Genomic DNA, 20,814 nt, shown 5'->3' with positions numbered 1-20,814 from the left:
ATCATATGCGTGCTCTTTTCTGCTTTTTTTGAACAGTATCAAATGTTGGTCACTCTGAGCTGCTCCTCTTGGTTCACCTCCATGATATTCTGCTCACCTTTTCTTAAATTTGCATAGTCTTAAGAATCCTGTTAGAACTCTCTGGGAAGGAGATAATACCTGTAAAGGACTTGTTCTGGCTGACCTGAGCTCCTGTCATTTAGTGGCTGGCTCCCTGATCCCAGAACAAAATCCATGTCAGCCCTTAGACTTTGGCTCTGCCTGGTCACCCGCCTGTGTATTTTGTAACATGACAGTATTCAGTTTCCAGATAGTCATTGCATGGAGCTGGCTATTTAGTCTGCCTACTGTAATGAAATGCATTTGGCATAATGTTACAAACTATTATTTGATAAGTAAAAATGTTGATGTGTCTGTTATGAAAGTTCTGTTGAAAACAATGCCGAATAGATCATGTGGCTGTAAATGCCTGACTCTGCGAGATAGAACACGAACTTGGTATGTGTGAGGGTGGGAAATAGTGGGAACGTGACAACTGAATAGCCTGGCCGTGGTTCTCTTTAATACAGGATCAGCGGCAAACAGAAGCAATCCAGCAGTTACAAGCACAGCTCACCAACATGACGCAGCTAGTCTCTAATCTGTCAACAACTGTGGCGGAATTAAAACGTGAGGTAATTATAATTCAGCAATATGGCATGAGAACTCAAAGCAGATGCATAAACATATCTCAAGGTGAAGAGGCCTAGAGTCCTTAAATGGAGCTTTTAATTTGAGAAGTTGTCTGTAGCGTTGCTTTCAGTCTACTTTAGCAGTTGGGTAAGATAGGGGAGGAAAGTTTAAGTAGCTTGAAGTGTTTTGTGCACAGCAAGATTGGTAATAATTTCTACTACAACCCTACTAGCCCCATGATTGTAGTCTGAGCTAATGATAAAGATAAAACTTAGTTAGAATAACTTAATACCTCAGCCTTCCTGTAGTGCACTGTAATTGATACTGTTCTGTGAAATGATTCTTAATGAAATTAGAAGACTAACCGCTGACTTTGAAATGGCAATAATAGGATTTGTTATATGTATAGAATGTTTGATGTGTGTCAGAGGGAATGGTAAAGTTCATGCTTCAGGAACTTTTCTGGCACTTGGCTGTGTTGTATAGCCAGTTGTGTAACAAAGCCATGCAATACAACTTCAGTAAAATGGGATGGTTTGCAGTGACCAGCACTTACATTGTCCACTTAAATATTAACAGACTCTTGCCATAGGAGGTTTAGTGTGCAAGAGTGTACTGGCCACTGCTAGAACTGAGCTGTAATAACAGATGAGTATGTGGAGGGTTACACTCCTAGCTACTGAATGGGAGGCTCACATGGATAAGACACCCTTCTCCTTTCCCCTCTGGCTGTTGTGATCTCTTGAGATTAGGGGAGTCTTGGCAATAATGTTAGGAACATAGTCTCTCAAATATTTGTTCTTCAGCTTGGAATTTTAAGCAGTACCATAAACATGACCTTTTTTGTGTGTGCATGTTGCCAAAGACATCTCTTGAGTTGTTTTCTAACAGTTAGTGAGACTCCTTTGACTGGCTGGCTAAGTTCCTGTTCACGAGTGCTGTGCTTTTAACCTGATTTTAACGGCAGTGATCATAAGGTGATCATTAGATGAGTATCCTGGAATTTGAACACATGGCTTTCCCTGAACTCGGCTCTGGTTGCCTGAGTCTATTAGTCTGAGACATTTGCTTGTTACAAAATGGGAAGTGATGTTCTTTGTCTTCCTAAAGTCTTTATATGACTTCTAAGATCTCTTAGTGTGTTTAAGATTTTTTTAATAGGAAAACGATGCAATTCATTTTTTAAAACATTATCTGCAAAATACCCTTGTACTTCAGCTTCCATATAATTCTAGTAAGCTTCATCTGTCAGTCTTAAACGAACACACTCCAAAAATTCCTTCTGCTAGGTTGTGAAATGCAAGGGTATTCAGAAAGGTGAAACCCACTGAATCAGGTGAATATAATGGTATTTATTATGTGAAGTACTGCAACATCAGCTGATGAAAAGCATCATATAAAACTGAGGTAATATTACATCCATGTCAACTGTAAAACAGAAGTTACTTTTAGTACACTTTCTTACAGAAAGTATATTACTTTCAGATAGGTTTAAATACTCTTTGCAAGGGGCAGCTACTTCTTTAAGTTATGGTAGTACCATAGTCGGTGACATCATGTGCTGTCTTACCAGCTAGTGGTTTTCGGCCTTCAGTCCTTGAAGGCTGCATCAAACCTCTGAAAAAAAATCGTCAAATTTGAACAAGTGTTTAGCGAGATTGAAATGACTTGAGAGCATGTCAGTTGTGTTCTTTTAAAGATTTTAATGTTTAAAACACAATAGTATCATTAAATTATTCTTTGTCTTTAACTACTGTATCAAATCCTTCCAGGTTTCTGATCGGCAGACCTACCTTGTGATTTCTCTCCTTCTCTGTGTCATTCTGGGCTTGGTGCTTTGTGTGCAGCGGTGCAGAAACACTTCTGAGTTCTGTGAAGATTACCTCTCTAAAATTCCGAAAAGTAATCACTACCCTAGCCCCAAAAGGTAATGTATGTGTATTTGTAACTTAATTGTTCTTGCAGATTTTATTGATGCTTTCTTAAATCTGCTGGGACTGACACGTGCTTTAATTCTGAGTCTTCTTTCTGCAAACTCAAAATTGATAGCAAAGAGCCCTTACTTCTTTTTAGTAACTCTCTGGTAGCAGCCCCAAAATGCTCCTAGATTTAACATGCTTGATAGCTTGTTGCAAATATAGTCCTGTATCTGTTTGCCTGACTTTCTTGGGCACCTCAGCGAATAATTTTGTCCTTCTGTCAAAGATATTTCTTAATAAAAAATGTGTATGACACAGTCTTGAGAAAAATGTGTGTAAAAAAGCTTTGTGGATTTTGTTTCCTAGGTGCTTTTCCTCCTATGATGATATGAATTTGAAAAGAAGAACTTCTCTTCCACTAGTCAGATCACAGTCTTTTCAGCTAGCTGGTAAAGAAGGTATCCATATGTTGTACATCTAGTCTCTAGTGTTTACTCAGTGCTATACAATGTGTCTGTTACTACAAGTGTATGAAAACAGAATTGCAGGTTAATGTCAATGTACACTGGATTGTAGTAGTTCACCTATATGTTCTGGAGGACAAGGTGGTTCATGACAGGTTACCAGACACTCACAGAGCTGTGCCAAATTATGCTAAAACATTAAATGTAGTCTTTGCTATCATTTATACTCTACAGATGTCATCTTGAGGTTAGTAGCTATCCAGGCAGGTATTCAGGTCTACAAAGCTACGAAGCTTGCCAACAGTGGGTGCTTGATTTTTTTTAATGCTGGATGTGGGAAGTCTGAATGCCCTACTTCTGAGAAGTCCTGATAGCTTGTCTAAAACTTGGCAGATATTGTAGGATCCAAATTTATCAACTTTAGTAAGGAAAATTAGACTATTTATCTTGGCTTGGGTAAGAGGAATGATCTCGTCGTTTCAATATTCATGTTACACTCAGGACAACTGAATTTTGATTTCTTAGGCCATCATCATCTTGCAAAATCAAATGTGTTGCAGATTATACTAACTACCAAGTATATAGCTGACACTGCTTTTTCGGGTCCAGCAAACTTGCTTCATGAGCTTCTGTACTGTGAATAAAACAGCATGAAAACTTGAGTTCAATTTGGAACATGTTGCAATAGACACTAGCTAAGGCATAGACTATTTTTTTTTTTTTGCAAAACCATGCTTTTTCTGAATTCTCTCCTCCTTTGGCTTGGAAGAATGATCCACAAAGCCCTGATGGAGGAATGCCAGACTGGTTTCATGTCAGTCTGAACAGCTGTGTCCTTGATAGGTGCACACATTTCTAGTATCCTGTCATGGGCAGGTTGCACACCAAACACTATTAGGTTAGTAACAGTTTGTTTGCATAGAAGTTCACTTTTGCTAGCTATTGTTCCTTTTCCCCAAAGGATGTTCTCTGTACCTGTCCTATGGCCTAAGCTACCAGGAGGTGAAGTGTTGTCAGGTATATATCACTGACAGCTGCCACGGCAGTGTAGGGAATTTCTCTGTGTGTTGACTTTACTTTCAGCATTCATGTTTTGTGCTTCCATTAACTAACAATGGGAGCAAAAATGTGTGTGTGATAAGTGGAATAGTTTTGTCATGCTGTTAGTTCTTTAGAATTGTGTTGCTCTAGAGCTGGCAGCGTCAGGACTGCTAAATTTACATTCCCTTTCTTACAGTGGATCCAGAGGACCTGTACATTGTAGAACCCCTGAAGTTTTCCCCAGAGAAGAAGGTACAGTGTTGTGGGGAGGGGAGGGTGGGCTGGGCTGAGGAGTTTCTGCCAGCAGGTGGTGCAAGTCTCAGCTGGCTCTTAGGCTTGGTTTTTACACTATGCTTGCCTTCCAGAACCTAACTGTTTCTCTTTCCATTTGTGGTTTCAGAAAAAGCGTTGTAAATACAAAAGTGAAAAAATAGAGACTACTAAGCCAGCAACAGAGCTTCTTCATCCAATAGCCAATGGGGAAATTAAAGGAAGGAAGCCGTTTACGAACCAGAGGGACTTCTCTAACATTGGGGAAGTTTATCACTCTTCGTACAAGGGTCCTCCATCTGAAGGAAGCTCCGAAACATCATCACAGTCTGAGGAGTCCTATTTTTGTGGCATTTCAGCATGTACGAGTCTGTGCAATGGACAGACCCAAAAGACAAAAACTGAGAAGAGGGCTATAAAACGAAGACGGTCTAAAGCTTCAGACCAAGGGAAGCTCATAAAAACTCTAATACAGACTAAGTCAGGGTCAATGCCAAGCCTGCATGACATAATCAAAGGAAACAAAGATATAACAGTGGGAACACTTGGTGTCACGGCAGTTTCTGGACACATCTAAAACTAGCTGAACTTCTCAAACAGGAGAGTGTTTGTTCATTTGAGAACAGTCTGTGGTATTCTGTGGGAGGATAGTGGGAGACGAAGAGCTCAACTAATTGGAAAGTATTCAGAAATTTGGTTTCTGCCTTTTTAAATAGATGGGATTGTGTCAATCTTGGCTATAAGCTGCAGCTTTACAAGGCTGATAATTTCCTATGAGAACAGCTTGGGGGGAGGGAGGGCCGGGTTCATTTTATAAAGGTTTTTTTTCACAGTTCCTGGGGCAGAGATTTTTTGAAACCCAGTTTGTTGGGTGAAATAGGGATAAAAGCCTATTCCTCTTCCTTTAACTTTGTTCCTATTTCTTGCACCTTCCCATATTTATGTGCCTTTTGTCTATTTATAATGCCACTGGAAGAGGGGAGATACAATTGTTTGTCATTTGATTTATTTTGTAATTTCTCTAGCTTTTTTTGAAGATGCAACACTACAGTGCTGTAAAGGGACATGAGTTGGCCTTCAGCTGGACTCAGAAATGTGGACTGGATACTGTAAAAATACTAACAGATGGACTTGCCTGACTAGATTCTGGTTTTGCAAACTCAGTTGAGGAAAATATCTCAGTAGGGATGGCAATCCTGTTTATTTCCACCTTCAGTTGCAAATTAGAATGGTAGTCTGATGTACTAAACAAATGACACTGGCTCTTTAGGATTTCCTCTGTACAATGGGATCTTAGGCTGATGAATGCATTTGTTACCTCAATTGCCTGCTCTAGTTCTCTGATGGAAGTGAATGGGCAGCACTTTCTGTTTCTGTGCTGAGAGGTCAGGAAAAAGCTCAGCTGAAGAACGAGGGTGGACCTGCTGCAGCTGGGGTCTTCTCCCAGCCAGTTCTGGATGCGTTGAGTTTACAAAGCCTTGAAGTCTGACCAGTCAGGCTGGTTCAAAGTGGGTATTTCCATAATGTTTGCTTTTGTATTGGCTAACAAATGTGCAGTGTTTGTATGGTTGGTATTTTCATATCCAAGAGTTTTTTATTTTGACTGTGATTGTATATTTGGATACTATAGGATGTGTGATTGCTAAATTGTTGAGTGTGCTTCTGAGTGAGTGGAACAAAAGGTTATTCCTTTTGACAGGTGTTACAGGTTCATGTTGTAAAAAATAAGTTAACTTATTGAGCACTTTTAGTGGTACCCTTTTTAACAGATCTAATGCCTTTCCTGGGTATTGTATGTAATGTGACTTATTTAAAGCCTTTGGTTTTTTTGCTGCTTTCTTGTTAGTTTATGAATACTTTATGGTGTTGTACTTTTGGAGTTGATCTGCACAATTAGCCAGTCAGAGCACATGAACCAGACATGTTGAGTGTGAATTCAGAAGGGTTTCAAACCTAGATCAGGAAAATACATACCACCTGAGTGCAGCATACAATGTTGTGGAGCAAGAGTATGTAACTACAGAGCTGTAGTGCCATTAGAAACTGTGAATTTCCAAATAAATCTGAACACTTTGTCTTTAAATGAGTGGAATTTTCCTTTGAAAATGAAACTTGTGGCTTAAATTCCCTGAGAAGGATTAGTCTTTAAATTTCAGTCCAAGACTAAGGTTCTTTGGGCCATAATAAGGAGTTCATAAACTTACTTGTCAGCCTAGATGTTTGTCTATTTAAAAAAAAAAAAAAAAAAAAAAAAGGGGGGGCTTTGCCCGAAAGTTCAGGAATGGTGGCCATGTAAAACTGCTAGAAGTTTCTAGTGGGTGTCAGTTCACATCTTGACCTGAGGGGATCCTTAGAGGCTGTAGCTTTTTGTCAGTGACTGCATGAAATTACCTCTTGGTACTCAGAGCTAAGGTTTGTGAAGGATGTCAAAGGCCATTAAAATAAAATGGTAGTTATTTATCACTTCAAACCGGAATTTTCTGCTTGAAGTTTGCCCCTTAGTAAATTAATTCTAGCAAGCATAGCAGCACTGCATGCAGCCAAATACCAAATTCACTAGCCATCCAGCATGTGCTTCTCTTTGTCAAATCAGACCTTCCCAGCACTAATTTCTTGCTTGAGTGTCTCAAGACTCCATCATAGCACTGTGATTTAAAAAGCAATTGAATGTGGGGTTTGCTGAGCATGTGGGGTTTTGTGGTGTGGGTGAGGTCTTTTATTTACTGGCCTTCCTCTGGATACATCACTTGTAAGAAGCATGCTTTCCTTTACTGCCCTGGCACTCACCAAGCTGCTGTTCTCGTTAGTAAGAATCAGCTGAAGCTGCATGTGACTGAATTCTTGACAGAGCTAATCTTCACTATCTGGCTAAAAACCAAAGCCTAACACACCTAGAATATGCTGATAGGTGTAGAATGAGGCCAAAGGAGGTGTGATGCAGTGTGCAGGCAACAAATGTGTCTCTAAGAGGGGGGTTTGTTTTTCCTTTGTTCTAGCTGGCCTGTAAGCATTGGATGAAAGCAAATTTGGGAATAACGCATATCCTAAAGGGACAGAGCAGAGCTCTGCGGTGAGAATATGACTTGAGGCCTCATGGCTTCCAGTTCACACAGGAGATGTGGCAGATGCCCAGAGCAGTAGATTACACAGGGCCAGAAACTTCTCACTCAGGCTCCCATGTTTCAGGACTGTTTTGAGAATGCCTCACAGCATTTCCCCTTCTGAAAGTGTACCCCCAAATTAATGTAAAGAATAAATGACGTCATGGGCTGTCTGGGTTCACTTTCCTGAAAGCCACTTAGTGTTCCTAAGAAATGCTGCCTCTGGGCTCTGAGTCAACCAGAGCTTGTGTGAATTCAGCTGGTGTGATGGGGAGCAAAGGCATTGCACATGATGTGGACTCCTCTAGTATTCTAAATATCTGGTGAACAGAAACTTGGGTCATATAGTGAAAAATATCAGCCTAGATGTTCTTTTGTGCTGGGTCAGCAGGGATGGCTGCTGGCAGTAGTGACTCCTGTGAAAAAAGCTCATCTATTGTAGGGTCACTGCTGGAGCAGGTCAGCCAGTCAAGGAGTGGCTTTCATATTCTCCTGAGTTTGTTGCTAACCATTTCAGCCATGTCTCAGTCTGAACTTTCTGATCAAAGCACAGGTTATGCTTCAGCCGTGGAGAAATCTGGCATCTGAAGGAACCTATGGAGATGATTGTGCTACTGCAGACTTGAGGGCGTTTATTCTGGCAGTAGACTGGAGTTTGAACCACAGCTTCCTCCTGCTGTTGCCTTGCTGCTTTTCATTATTTGTAACCACTTTTCTTTTTGTTTTTTAAAGAAAGACTTAATGTCAAGTTCTTATTGCTTAATGTTTTCCTTTCATGTGGGCACCTGAGTCATTTTTTACTTCCAGTTTTATTAATGTCACACTGACTCTAGCTTTCAGAATTTGATTCTTTGGTGAAATCAAGTCCCTCTTAAATCTGTCATAAACTTTACATAGAGATAATAGTTTCTAAAGAAGACAGCTTATAAATCTTGGCAAGTTCCTGTGGTGATGTGGATACTTAAAGGGAGGGCCTAGTCCCTCTTGTGATATTGTATGATAAGGTAGGACAGTTGTTGGTGTGAAATGCCAAGAAGTCAGTATGTGTATGCAGGCTGCACATTTGAGGTCCTTGGGCAGGTCTTTAGCCGAAGGTCAAAAAATAGGCAAGCAGCATGAAGGTTTCCCTGGGAGGATGGATAGTCACAAACAGGTGCGTTGAAGTGAATTGCTTCCCATGTTTGTCAAAATAAGGTATTTAGGTTACATATGTTAAGCATCAGAGTGGAAATCCAGTATTTTTAAAATATGCAAACTCAGCTGTGTGGTATTGGTAATATAGAACTCAAGTGTAAGTTGTCTTTGTGTGGCTTCTGCCTTTCCCAAGTGACATGAAACAAGATGGAACAGCTTAGCATGTTTCGCTTAGGTACAAACATGTTCCGCTTCATTTGGAACAATTAAAGTGTAGAGCCCTTACCACAAAGTGCTGTGGGTAGGCTATCGAGCAGTGTGTGTCTCATCTGGAAACGCTGAGTGTCACACAGCATCAGGTGCTGGTGAAGGCATCACAGGGGTTTGTAACAGCTCAAGAAGAATTAGGGTTCCCAGAACTTGCTCAGATAAAATGCGTTAGCTTTGGAAAAGATAGTGAAACTCATGAATCTTAGGTATCCCTTCTCTAATTTGAGTAGTAATCTTAAAAGAAGCTTTGCTGTTGTCTTGTATTGGACACATGGTCTGGGAGCTGCAGCTTGTCTTGCTTGTGCTGCTTTTCACTAGAGTCACTAATTAAGTCACAGATTAGAGGTATGGCTTTTGGTAGAGAATAGAGATAGTTAACTCCACACTTTGTGGACCTAGAAACGGAAAAGAAATGTTTGCCATCTTGAGCTTGTTTCTTCATTTTAGATGTGGTAGCTAGAGCCTACATCCAGCTGCTGGGTCCTCTCTGAACTCACAGCAAACAAGAATCCTTGATTTATTTTTTTTCCCCAGAAAAATTACTTGAAGCAGATAATTAGTATCTTCTATTAGTCATAATTTGGCACAGTTACTGCTGAAATGTTAAGCTTGTGTACGTGACTTTTAAGCTACCTGTAGCTCAAAGTTAAATCCCAGGAAAGTCAGCTGAAGGTGCCTTGGGGGTTTGGGAAGTCGGCTGACGTGCGTCACTGGTGTCAGGGTACCTGTGTAGCAAGATGGGCACATCTGCTGTTGGGCTCTCTGTATGCTGAACTGCTGCTGGAGGGCCTAAATTTGCTCAGTGACACAGATCTGAGGGGTGATCCTGGTGGAACTCAGTAAGGATTTCAGGGGAAGGTGGTGGTGGTGGGTTTTTGTTTGGTTTTGGTTTGTTGGGGGTTTTTTATGGGCTGAGAACAGCAGCTCCCAAGAGGGAATAAAATTGTCAAATTACGGACAAGGCCACACTGGCCAGCAGAGCTAGCTGGCATTTTCCAGGGCTGGCTTTGTGCTGGCAGCCTGGGGTAGGGCACAGATCCTGCTGAGGGGCTGTAAATGCAGTTTTCAACTGTCCCTGGGGAGGATGGGAAATCAACATCTGCATTCACTGTGGTCTTCCTCACAACCTCTGAGTGGCCACAACAGCTTGTTCCATTTTCTCCCATGAGTGAGCTATTGTATGTTATGAAATTACCTGCTTCTCTCTTTCTTGGGTGTTTGAGCAATAGGTCCCACTACCTTATAACCACTATACCTCATTTCCTTGCTCGTATTACAGACACAAAAGAAATAAAATCTCACTCTGCTGCTTTCAATTCTTTGGCTTTTTCTCAGCTGCTTTGGCTCCTTCCTTGCTTGGATTCTTTTCTGCCTCGGGTCAGAGCCCTGCACCAATTCTGCTGAACACAGGGCTGCTGCCTGCTTGTTGGGATCATGGTGAAGGAGAGAACAGCACCATGCTCACTGGAAGAGGACCATATTAAGCACTGCAATACCAGGCCTGAGCTGTTAGAAATAGATTTTGAAACCTGCTCTTTGAATGTGAATATGTGAATGTCTCCCTTGTGAGCTGTTGGCACCAAGGCATGGCTTTGCATGTGCCACAAATGCCTCTAGCACAGAGAGCAGTTGTTGAGGAAATGGAAAGCATCACCCCTGTCTGGGAAACCAAACTGTTAAAAAAGATGTAGTAGAGAAATGATACTAAGATGTCAGTGCTAACTGCAAAGGCTGACTGAGTTCTGGTATCTTCCATGCCCCTCAAAGGCTTCAGAGGATGGAGATCCTGTTGTCTTTGGAGGCAGTTCCATTCCAATGTTCAGTCAAAAATTCATGTCTCTTTTTTTGCACAAACTCTTTCAGTTTGGGCTCCAGGTTAGTGCCTTCCTGGGAAGGTTTTTGTCTGTGAGATTCAAGAGCTCTCTGCTGCTGTAAATAAATTGTCCTTCATACAAGGTTTTTACATGCTCTGTCCCTCCCTGCCAATTTGCTCTTAAATGGACCAAGTTGAATGGCTTTAGCAGTTACTGCAGCTTCTTCCTGAGCCCCTCTGAAGTTGAACGTAAACTTGCAATGAGGGTTCTGGTACTGTCTGTAGCTGCCTGGTGCTATATGTGAACTCATACCTATGGGAGCCTGTGGGCTTTCCCTGCTGGAAGCTCGTGTCCAGCTGGGTAGCTTCTCCCTGTTTGAGACTGTTTTCTTTCTAAGATGTTATTTTCTATCTAAAGAGTTTGATCTGCAGTCTTTGTTTCTAGACTTGTTTTCTTCTGATTAAATTCTGTCCTTATGGTTACTTAGGATCTCTTAACCAGTTATTTTAGTTTTCACATATTACTGGTGTAACGTTTTGGTTAGTTTTCTCCAGATCTGTGGTAAAGGTGTTGAAATACCGCTGTGTTGAGGACAATCCTGTTGGAAAATCAGAAGCCTTGTCCTGGATGGTGCTCTCAGTTACTCTTTCCACTGTACCCATCAGTGAGTGTTAACGGGTACCATCTCTTCTGCCAGCTGTGGCTGATCCTTACTGGGTTTGCAGTAGTTGCCTCTCCTGGCTCTGATGTCATGGTTAAGCCTGGGACCACAAAAGGTTGCCAAGGATGTTAATATCTCGGATTAATATTTTGAATCCTGTTTTTTAATGCGAATGATTCTCAACTTCTTCATTTGTTCTTGGGTGTAATTTATGCAGCCCTGTGGGCTTTCAATAGTTGCCTTTTAGCATTTCCACTGGTCATTAATGTAATAGGAAATATTTGTTAATCACTTTCAGACAGACATGTATCTGACTCTGTCCAGAGTCTGATGTGAGCCTCTCCAACGCAGTGGTTCACACTTGTGGGGTTTTTTTTAGACTTTATTTTCTATCAAGTATTACATATGGATCATTGTTCAAATTCTGCTTCCTTTGGTGTATTTTAAGCAGGTCATCCTTTTGTCCTTAAATCTGTTAATACATACTTTTAGCTACTGGCTGATTCTCTTTGCTGTCAACATAAACTTTAGCATACTAGTATGTACAGGTAATACAGTACACTCTTTTGAGGTGAAGTAGCATTCTGAGCAAATCCTCTTTTTCTAACTGTCTTGTCTTTTGTCAGTTTTGGCAAAGGGGCTGGATTCTCTGCTAAAGGGCATGGAAGGTGTTTTCATTTGAAAATACTCCCTCCTGTTCAAATGACCCAATAAGGCTGGTGAAAACAGAGTGTGCATCTTGCAGACTGGGTGAAGAGGGGGGTAGGAAGGCAGATAGACACAGGTAGCATCCCTTTTGCCCTTATGTCCACCTTTCCTGCCCAGCTGTCCTTGCCCTGTATTTTAGGAGAGCTTAGCCTTGTCTGATTTCTAGCTTTAGGCCTTATAGCAAAATAGATTCATGTGACTTGAGTGTCTACCTACAGCTAATAGTCCTACTATTACTTTAAGCCCTGTTAATATTGGGTGTTGCTTGAGCAATAGGAAGCCACCAGAACACAGAGCCTGCAGGCATCATGATGTGCTACAGATGCAGATGCTTGCCACGGTCTTCCAGAATGTATCTCTGAAGGTGGTGACAGGGGAAACAGCATGACAGCAGGACCAGCACAGTAAAGTATGCTAGGAAGGGAGAGATCTCAGAGCATGCTGTGCACCAAAGATGATCCTTTGATGGTAAAATAGCCCCATCTTTGGCTTGCTACAACATGTGATATTAACAGGCTCTTGATCTGAGCATCCAGAAGAGAAGATGCAGCAGATGTGGCTGAAATGGCTTTCATTGGTTTCATCGTCTCTGTTCTCACCCACCCATAAAAAAACACATCTTTGTGAAAATAGGAAGCAGTGGGTGAGAAATAAGTACGCTTCTGACATTTAAGGGAGACTGTTACAGTGCCTGCAATCCCACCAAGATAAGCTGGCTGCATTAAACAGTGTCAGAAAAAACTTGAGAGTGGATCTTCTCGAGGCAAAGCTATGTATGCGATGACTTTTGACACGCTTGTCAGCAATGCCTTCAACTTTGAGGAAGTCCTGAGCTTGCTTCAGTCCCTGTTCCCTGAGCTGTCACTGGAACTGTCAGTGCTAGGTTGACGGTTGGACTAGATAATCTTCAAGGTCCTTTCCAACCTAGATGATTCTGTGATTTTTGTGATTCTGTGATTAATGCCCATTCAATTGCTCCAAGAGATGGGTGCTCCCTGTCACTCATACCTGGGTTGCAAACAGCCACTGGTGTGCTGTGCTTATGGCTCAGAGCAAGGGAGCACAGGCACTGACTGCTGAGCAAGGGGCCTGGGTGGTGGCAAGTCCCCCAGACACGGCTCAGGTGCCCGTGGTGGCAGCAGCAGCAGGGCTGGGGTGCTGCACGGGTGGGATGGTGGGGAGTGTGCTGGCAGATGTCCTGCTGCCTCTCTTTGTTCCCTGTGCCTTGGAGGCATCTCTCTCTCCATGCCCAGCGCTGGTTAGCAGGCTGGAGTTCAGCACGTGGCACAGGAGGTGCGGAGCTGAGCCCAGCCTGTTGTGTGACCCTCTTCTAGTGTTTGTAGGAGTGGATGAGGACCTGTCATTGGGCTGGCCGGGGAGTGTTGTTCTGGGACGCAGAGAGGAGGACTGAGTGAGGGTAGGCGTGACCAGGCTTTGAACTGCTGGAGCTGGATGTTGCTTTTGCATTTTGTATATCAGAAACCTAGAAGTACAAGGAAGAGCCAGATGGGTTGCTGAAACCTCTCATGTTGCAGATCACTGCTGCAGCAAACAGCTGTGGTGAACATCTTCAAAAAGCAGTGGGGTGTCTAGTGGTGCAGGCAAGGCTTTGAGGACATGTCTGACTTACTGGTGTGGTTGGAGGCAAAGCTGAGCCCTTGCTCTGTTCTCAGACCCTAGTTTTGATGTTTGAGATCAAAGCCTGCATGTTGGGATTGCTTCCTTCAGCCACAGAGGAGACAAGTCTCCAGTTCTTGTATTAAACATGTCCTCCTTTAAATACTATCCCATACAAATATACGCTTCAATGTAGGTCTGTAAAATGAAAGAGTAAACTACTGTTTATAACCACTTGTGTGCACCTGTAAATCTGTGGGGAAAATATCATTGCCACCACTTACAAATCTGTGGTCAATGAGGAATGGAAATTGAGAAATTGGAAATAGAGGAATGAAAATGTCCCTGTCTCTCCTCATTAGGATTTTGTAATGAGCTCTTATAAGTGCTGGTCTTTGCAGCATGGCTTGAGTTCTGGATCCTTTCTTGGAAGGCAAGAGAAATTCTCCCAAGATGAGTAGCACAGTGTCTACCCCAGGCTTTAATTGCAAGTTACTCAGCCACGTTAGGTCCTGCTGCAGTGCTTAGCATTGACCTGAAGAGATAATACAGTAAACCCTTCCCTGTCGAAGGTGGCTTCAGGTTAGAAAAGGACTGTGGGATTGCAGATAGTATTTGCAAGGGTAAGATGAGCAGCAGAAGCTGCCAGAAGAGCCTTGCTTGTGCCCCAAGGCACTCGTTTCCCACATTAGAGCATGTGGTTGCTTCAGCCTGGCCAGCGCCCCGCAGTGGTTTGGTGGTGTGGGTGAAGGCAGCCCACTGAGCTGCCTCTAACTGGACTGTTAATGTGGGGGTAGCTCCGCTGAGGATGCGGCACTGGCAATCCTCTCAGTTAAGTTGGTTTTTAGCACAGTGGGATGGTGTCTGTGACCAGTGTTCTGTTACGTTGTGCCCTGTAAAGCAGCCAAAGAAAAGGTGGGATGCGCCACAGACAGTGGTAAGTGATTTGTCCTGTGTGAAATGAATCAACTCCCCAGCACCTACAGCTGCACTTGGGATCAAATCTTCATCCTTCTGCTGAGAGGAGTCATCCTCAGCTCTGCCTCTCTCCTCTTCTGCAGGATGCCTGATGTTGTGTCATTCCTTTTGCTCTGCTTGTGGTCAAGGACACCACAGTGGAAAAGCAGCTGCCTCTGCCAGAGCGGGCTGCTGGAAGGGGTGGTTGGCTAGTGGGTGCGCACTGGGCTGATTACTCAGCCCCCACCTGGCAGTGCAGCCCTTGTGTGCACCCCACAAGCACTTTGCTGCTGAGGGCACCTGCTTCCCGACTCTGGCTGCATAATGTGGTTTTGTGTGAGCAGAGTGTGATTCTGGGCTGGTCCTGCAGCCTCGGTGTGGGAGGAGCAGGAGACTGCCCTGAACTTGCAGCGGAGGGCGAGGGCGGAAACTCTTTGGGGTTTGCTGTTGATGCTTGAGGCTTTCAGAGAGTTGCAGCATCTGAGCTGGGTGTTCGCTGCTGGAGTTATGCAGGCGTATAAAGGCAGAGCTGGGTCTTCCCCCAGGGCTCAGTCTGGGACAGCCCCAGCAGTTTTTGGCTGCCATATGGAAGATCACGCCAAGCATGTCCAGCCCATCCCACTCCCAGCCATGCAGCAGAACTTAAACTATGTGTACCCCCAGATCTTCTGGGTGGATGGCTGTGCCAATGCAAGTACTTCCTGCCCCCCGGCATCCCCCGTTGCTCCTTTCCCACCACCAGTACCTGACCGGAGGAGAAAGCCAAGGGACAAGAGGGAAAGGAGGAGCGTCGGCTTCCTGGTGATCTCCTTGCTGATCCTGCTGGCCCTCACTGGAGTGGGGCTGAGCATGTTTCAGATTTTCCACCTGGAGAAAGAACTGGCTGAACTCAGAGAGGTGAGGTCTGGCTGGCTGGTCACAGAGGCTCTGGGGAAACATGAAAAGAGAAAAACTTAATTTTGGGTTTGAGATGCTCAGGTGGTGCAAAACTCCCAAGGGGCAGGCTGGTGGAATTTAAGTCTGCCATGTCAGTGTAAGTAGAGTTCCTTATTACTGTGGGGGATTGCTCCTAATTGATGACTGATATACCTTGATGTCTTTGTGTTTGGGTGCTGCATGGTCTCTCCCCCTGTATATTTCTTACCACTTTGCAGCTCCCCATGAGCACCTGGAATTAGCCACTGTCAAAGACAGTCTTTGACTGCTTTAGATGATGCTCTTATGCTCTCACTCTACTAAGACAGCTTGTCACTCTTCTCTTTTGACAGTCTGCCAGCACTGAACACATCCCTCCAGCTTTGGAGAAACTCATAGGTGAGTTGATGTACACAGAGGAGAAACCCCTCTGTGTTAGCATGTGTGAATGCTCCTGTTGAACTCTTCCCTCTTCTCACTGGGGGCAAAGGCAGGGTCACAGCTCGATCTCTGAAAGGGCTGACTTCATTTGCTTGGTTGGAAAAAGAACTTTATCTCTAGGATAGAGTCCTGCACCCTGCCTGCTGGAGTGCTTAGAGGTGTCAGCCACAGGTTCCTGGGGCAGTGTGTCTCTACCTTAGGGCTTCCTAGGCCTTCTGGGGCAACAGTATCAGGGGTACTCTGCCGTAAAAGTGAGTTTCTGGCTGTCCTAACATGTAACAACAGCACAAACGGAAGGGGCAGAATGGAGAAGAGAACTGCTTTCTTTGGGGGTGGGGGATTCACACCTACCCTTGAGAGTGCGACTTATTTTTTTTCCTAAATTTTTTTGGTACAAAGTCTCACTGCAGCCGAAGATAGTTGAGAAGACCCTGATTATGTGTCATTGGTTTTTTTTTCTTTTAGAAATGTCATTTCAATGGAACTAAAACTTTCAACAAGGATCTACCAATTTTCCTAAATTTCATTAGGAAAGTACCAAAGAATTTAAATCTGAATGGAACAAATTAAAAATCATGTTTTGAACTTCCAAACTATTATTTTACTTTTACATTCCATATTCATATTATCAGTGAGGATATACCTTATAAAGATGGCCAAGTCGGAAAGAAATTTTCAGCTCTCTTGACAATTCTTGCTGTATCTGAAAAGATTGTTTTGCCCTGAGGATTTTGGTTAGTAGGAAAGCTAATGTGTTTTCAAGTTTGTTCTGATCCTAAATGAAAGCAAACTTGAAAATAACAAAACTCTCTAGAAAGGGCAGTCCTGGTTTCCATCAAGTCCCATATCAATAAATTCTATAGCTTAGGGGAAGGAGGGGCTCTCATTTTAACTGGATGCTCAGTGCTCTGATCATAGGCTATTTTAGTGATAGCTGAACATAAGTCATAAATAGTAACCCTGAATTTCTTGAGGGGCATGGATAAATAAATAAAGCCAGGGAAAATAATGTAAAGGAGAAGGGGGAGAGGAGAGGAAAATTTAACTGGCTTAACAAAATGCTACTTCTAAAATATGAGAACATGATACTTGAAAGTAGATCCTGATAAGGGAAGGATGGAGTGGGATGGGTTCCAAATACTGAGTCACTGAAACTGGCCCATCTCTCCAAGGGGAATCGAGCCCTCCGGGGAAGGCAGAATTTCCTAGCTGTCTCTGCTTCTCTGAGGACAAGGTCTGTCTGATGGTTTGCAGGATGTCTCAAGTGTCTTCTCTGATCTAGTTGTGAGGAGGGTGGGTATGCAACACACAGAAATGCAGTGCCATGGGTGCATCTGTCCTTGGCAGTGCTGTGCTGAAGGGTGGCAATAGAGCAGGCTTATGTATGACAGGACATGAGCAGTCAGCTTGGCATCCGCCAGAGATGCTGTGCAAAGGGGCAGTATTGTCCCTCTCCTCACCAGCTGAGCCATTTTAAGATGAAGGCTCTCCTTGCTCTTTCCCCCTGCTTTTGATCACATCTAGATCCTTTGCTGTGACTCATCCTTTTTAACTCCTTCTCTTGCTCTGCAGTGTTTGCCCAGCACTGCTCTGCCTTGCTGCGACAAGCTGTGGTGCTTATATGCCCTCTGCTGCTTTAATTCTGCCCTGTTTCAGCTTTGTGGTTGGCTCCCTTCTGCTCTCTGGGTTGGCTTCTTCGTGGAGCATGTGGCTAATGTCTTCCCTATTTTTGTGCAGGGCAGAAGGAGCAGTCAGTGAAAAAGGAAGTGACAAAGGCAGCACACTTAACAGGTATGTGCTGAGGGGTCAGCAAGAGCAAGATGTGGGAGCAGGGGGCTAGGGTGAGGGTGGGTGGCATGGCTGTAGTTGTGAGGACCCCACCTCACACAGGCTTTCCTATTTTTCCCTTGGTAATACATGTGCTCTGACAGTGGAAAGTTACTCCACACCTAAAGTCTCTTTCCCTCATTTAGGCTTTAAAGTGAGGGCTCTTTTTTGGCTTGGTTTTTGGTTTTCATCTGGGGTGTGCAGAGAGAAGTCTGTCACAAGTGACTGGCATTGATTGAGGTGAAGGTGAGAGCTCCCACCAGCACGAGGTGGGGGCAGACTTTCCATGCTGCAGACAAGGGCTTGGAGAACATTTGACTTGTTGTGACATGGGGTATGACTTAAGGAAAAAAACACACAACTGCTTGTACTTACCAAAATTTTCTCTTGCTTTGGACTCCAGGGAACCCAGCCCAGCGGGACCTCCCTCTGGATTGGGAACCCATCTCTGGTCACGCCTTCACTGATGGCATTCAGTACCGTGATCAGGGCCTCATCATCAATGAAACTGGCCTGTACTTTGTGTACTCCAACGTGCTCTTTCGGGGCAGCATCTGCAGCAGCCAGGTATTGACTCATGTTGTCTACAAGAAAAACCCAGCTTCACCAGGCAGCCACATCCTGATGGAGGATAAAGGCATCAACTACTGTACAAGTCAGAAAACATGGGCCCGGAAAAGCTACCTAGGCGCTTTATTCAAGCTCAGGGAGATGGACAGTTTGCATGTTAACGTCTCCAAAATTGCTCTGGTTAATTTTGAGGAATCCAAGACATTCTTTGGCTTATTTAAGCTTTGAATGGGGCTGTTGGAGCATGGCTGATAGCCCCCACCGCCACACTAGGACACGTGAGGGGTGAGTGCTGCCTGAGTGGTAGTGGCCAAGCCAGGGTCTCACACATCTAAGCTCACCAGGAAACTATATTTTGGTCTTCTGCATGATGCCTTCAGCATCTTTTTGCTCAAGAAACTGGTAAAGGCTTGAAAGTGGACCTCTGGGAAACACCAGGGCTCTATGGCATCAGCCTGAAGAGAATTTTACATTTTTCCCCTCTGAAAAGAAACCAACAAACTCAAAATGTGCTGAAGACCTTGCTGAAACTCACTACTTGCTACCTGAGAAGATGCTGGTGCCAGGAGCCCTGCATGGTGTCATGGCCCTAGTGAGCTCTGGCCAGCGGGCATGTGGGGATAGCTGGCGAGTGTCAAGTAGGCCACTGAAGCCAGGGCTGTGGGTGCCTGTGCCGTGCCACACTGCAGGCAGTGGTGTGGGAATGAGTAGTATGGAGGCCTCAGCTGCCTCCCCCGAGCCATGGCTGGCCACCCTGCCCAGGCATTTGGCACTGACTGTTGTACAACAGGCACCTGCCTGTTAGCTGGCTCATTATATGTGATATGTTCATTTTATGTTAAGTTATCAACTGTTCCTATCCCAGAAAATGTCCCCCAACCCATTTTATTTAACTCACTCTGCCCTGCAAGGAATGTGCCAGAAGCAGCCCTGCCATGAGGAGGGTCCCAACCCTGGAGATAAACCATGACTGCACTGTGGTGGTGGGGCTGGTGGGGAAGGCCATATGCTCTGCTGACAGGACCTAAACAACACAGCAGTGCCTGAGATGAAAGCAGCATCTCCAACCTCCTTCCTGCCCTTTTGACACATTAGGGTCCCCTATGGAGACCTGATTCTGCAACCCCCTGCACAGTGCTGGCCACCATCAGTGGCATGGCTTTGGCTGGCCCCCTTGTCACAGGTTGTTTTCTCCCGAGCAAAACACAGATGGTAAATAAAGGTATATTTTTCTAGTAAGTGGCACTGTCCTCTCTTCATTTGGGACAGCAGGCTTCTGCAATGGCCAAAGTCCTGAAGGCCTGCGTGATCAGGGGCCAGCACCCTGCTCCTTCTCCAGCAGCATGGCAGAAAACCGGGAGCCTGACTTCACTTCCCTGCCATGGAGCTTTGGGTCTCCAGCATCAAAACATCAGGATCTGGGGACCAGGGAGTGGGCAGCACAGAGCAGGCAGCCCAAGCCCAGTTTGGCCATCAGAAGGGGAGTTATCTTAAAACACAGACTTGAGCTCTAGTAGAGCCAGATGCTTGTTGCTGAGCAGAAGTGCTGCCATCCCCAAAGGCACCATGTTCCTCTATGTGCTCTCTGTCTCCAGCAGCACTTCCCCTGTGACAGTCTGAAGGGCAAGGAAAGGAAGTGGTGCTTTGTTAAAAAAGTCTCTATTTGCTCACTCTGGTGTCCTGGTCCATGGAGCTCTTCCCTTCCATGGGTTAATCCTGGGGCTGTCTGCCACGTTGTCACCCCGCAGTACATGAAAGCTGTAGTTCACCATCTTTGTATGTGGTCCCATCTTCTTACAGCTCTGATGCTGGTCACAGTGAACAGTGGCTCTTCGGCCTGCAGCGTTTATTTCCTTTTCCACAGTGCTGCTCTCGGTTTGGTGGTGGTGCTGTGGCTTGATCCAGGGAAATCTATTTCTTTAAAACTTAGAAGTAGACTGGTTACTGGTGTGGCCAGTATGAAGTGAACACTTCATCTTTCTGGTCATACAGCTGTTGCTGCACTCAGATATTTCCACTGCATTTCTCAGGATGGAAAATGCCTTGAAAAGTCAAAGTTTAGGGACCTTTCTGCTTGCTTGATGCTTTCTCTCGCTGTCCTCACCCCTTTCTAGTACCAGATGGGCAAACCACATTGTGCAGAGATGGTGGTGAGTGATCCAGACCCTGCTGGGAAAGGCTGGAAGTTACTGTCCTCTTTTGATTGTTGTTTGTGCTGTGTTGCTTTTCTAGTGACCAAACATCCAAGTGGAGATCGTGCATCTGTGTGTACACATGCCTGCAAGCTCGCAGCTATTTCTGTAGCAAAACTAGCTGAGCACATTGCATATTTCCTTTCTTTAGTGGTGAGCAGCTTGGAGAGAGACAGGGCATTCAGTGCCCGGAGGAAACTTGTGCTGAGATTACACTCTCTGCTACTATTGTATTGGTGAA

The 20,814-nt window shown here is 44.4% G+C and overlaps 2 protein-coding genes across 5 annotated transcripts in view; both read left to right on the top strand.

The window, feature by feature from the left end:
* Positions 1–6,449, top strand: part of SUCO (SUN domain containing ossification factor) — a 49,774-nt gene extending 43,325 nt beyond the window's left edge. For all 4 annotated transcript variants that reach the window (XM_026853669.1, XM_026853668.1, XM_026853667.1 and 1 more), the window contains 5 exons: positions 570–674; positions 2,445–2,599; positions 2,958–3,049; positions 4,293–4,348; positions 4,497–6,449. In XM_026853669.1, the coding sequence (XP_026709470.1) occupies positions 570–674; positions 2,445–2,599; positions 2,958–3,049; positions 4,293–4,348; positions 4,497–4,943 (855 nt within the window). In that variant the 3' untranslated portion in view covers positions 4,944–6,449. The remainder of the gene's footprint in view (positions 1–569; positions 675–2,444; positions 2,600–2,957; positions 3,050–4,292; positions 4,349–4,496) is intronic.
* An 8,794-nt stretch (positions 6,450–15,243) lies between these two features.
* Positions 15,244–18,969, top strand: FASLG (Fas ligand). Its single transcript, XM_026854267.1, has 4 exons — positions 15,244–15,525; positions 15,897–15,942; positions 17,722–17,775; positions 18,215–18,969. The coding sequence occupies exons 1-4, from the start codon at positions 15,259–15,261 to the stop codon at positions 18,607–18,609; spliced, it is 762 nt and encodes a 253-aa protein (XP_026710068.1). The 5' UTR covers positions 15,244–15,258; the 3' UTR covers positions 18,610–18,969.
* The last annotated feature ends 1,845 nt before the right edge of the window (positions 18,970–20,814 follow it).

The sequence above is a fragment of the Athene cunicularia genome (genome assembly GCF_003259725.1).
Source record: "Athene cunicularia isolate RWA chromosome 8 unlocalized genomic scaffold, athCun1 chr8_part1, whole genome shotgun sequence".
Classification (NCBI taxonomy): Eukaryota; Metazoa; Chordata; class Aves; order Strigiformes; family Strigidae; genus Athene; species Athene cunicularia.
The sequence above is the reverse complement of the archived record's forward strand: the minus strand, read 5'-3'. Positions and strand labels throughout refer to the sequence as shown.